The sequence below is a fragment of the Calidris pugnax genome, unplaced genomic scaffold (assembly GCF_001431845.1).
Source record: "Calidris pugnax isolate Ruff unplaced genomic scaffold, ASM143184v1 scaffold285, whole genome shotgun sequence".
In the NCBI taxonomy this organism is placed as follows: domain Eukaryota; kingdom Metazoa; phylum Chordata; class Aves; order Charadriiformes; family Scolopacidae; genus Calidris; species Calidris pugnax.
In genome coordinates, this window is record NW_015091000.1 from 339,826 (window position 1) to 341,453 (window position 1,628).

At 60.6% G+C, this 1,628-nt stretch overlaps 1 protein-coding gene across 1 annotated transcript; it reads right to left on the reverse strand.

Moving 5' to 3' along the window:
- Window positions 1-206: 206 nt before the first annotated feature.
- On the reverse strand, window positions 207-1,614 carry GADD45B (growth arrest and DNA damage inducible beta). The gene is made up of 2 exons (XM_014955548.1): window positions 1,252-1,614; window positions 207-1,041 (listed from the first exon to the last, which is right to left on the reverse strand). The coding sequence occupies exons 1-2, from the start codon at window positions 1,612-1,614 to the stop codon at window positions 928-930; spliced, it is 477 nt and encodes a 158-aa protein (XP_014811034.1). The 3' UTR covers window positions 207-927.
- Window positions 1,615-1,628: the final 14 nt, after the last annotated feature.

A 1,628-nucleotide genomic window follows, 5' to 3' on the forward strand; every position in this document is an offset into this window, starting at 1 on the left:
TGCATGGGTGGGAAATGCCCCAGCCCTGCACTGAGCTCCCCTCCCCATTTTTTTGGGCTGTAGATCCCGGGGTGGGGGGGGGCAGGCAGGGAGCAACACCAAAGGTACCCAAGAGAAGGGGGGGGGCCTCCCCACCCCAAAACCCACCCGGGGGGGGCCAATCCCGCTCCCCGTGGGAAGGGCAGGCAGAGGAAGGCAGACACCCGTGACTGCAGACATTTTTATTGCAAATAATTCTCTTTCAGTTCAATCAGTAGAAGAATAAACTCTGGAATAAATTCCAAGGTGGGGGGGGGGGGGGTCTCCAAGCGGCTTCGAGGGCAAAGAAAAAAGGAAAAAAACCCCCCCCGCCGCTGGTGCTGCAGGTCCCTCACGCAGGCGATAAATTATCCCTTGGCAAAAGAAATAAAAAAACCTAAAAATAATAATAATAAAGCAGTTTGTTTGCAGAACTCAGTCCCTCCTCCATCCTTCGCCTCCATCCGGTGGCGGATGCCACAAAAAAAAAATTCCAACCAAAGCAGCCTCCGTCGTCCTTCCCCGCGGTTCCCCGTCCTGGGGGGGGCTCCTCGGCACGGTTCCCCCCCCCGTGACCAAGCAGGGCTCCTCGGCACAGCTCCGGCACGCTCCGGTCACCATCCCACCGGGCTACCGTCCCCGGCACGGCCACGGCCAGGCTCCTCCCCGTGCCCACCGCTGCGCCCGGGCGGCTCCTCTCCGGTTAAAAATCCAAAAAAAAATATAATAATATCATAAAATCGGTGGGTGGTTTGTGTTTGTAGGTTTAGGTTCGGGTTTTTTGGTTTTTTTCCTCCCAACTGGCCGTTTTCTCTTCTTTGTCCCTGCCGTTTTTGATTTATTTTCCTCCTCTTCTTCCTCCTCCTCCTCCTTCAGGTTGCAGAGCCGGGATGGGTTTTTGGGGGGGGCTCAGCGTTCCTGCAGGCAGACGTAGGGCACCCACTGGTTCCTGTCCCGGCTCTCGGCGCAGTAACTGGCCACCTCTGCCAGCCCTTGGCTCTTCCAGGCGTCTTTGTGGGGGTTCTGGAGGGGGGGGGAAAGCAGAAACCACCGAGGGGTTAGTTAGTGCCACCGAGGGGTTAGTTAGTGCCACCGTGACACGTGGCCCTGAGTCCGTGTCCCTTCCCTCCCTCCCTCCCCGCCACCCTTGGCACGAGGCCCCGGCGTGAATCACGGGGGCCGTGGCCGTGCATCATCATCAATCCTCCTCCTCCTCCTCCCGGCGGGGCTCACCGTGACTAAGAGGCAGTGGAGGTCGCGGGGCTCGGCGGGGGGCTCGGGCTCGCCCAGGATGGTGGCCAAACGCTGCATCCCCGAGACGCGCAGGATGTGGATGTCGTTGTCGCAGCAAAAAGCCTGGATGAGGGTGAAGTGGATCTGGAGGGCGATGTCCCCCTCGTCCTCCTCGTCGGTGGCCAAGACGCACAGCACCACGCTGTCGGGGTCCCTGGGGGAGCACGTGGCGTCAGTCGGGGGGGGGACACACCACACACACACACAACACCAACCCCAGACAGTACAACCCCCCCCCCCCCCCCCGTCACCATCCCCCCGTGTCACCGAGTCCCCCCATCCTCCCTGCTGGGAAGGGGACATTTCCCCCCCCAACG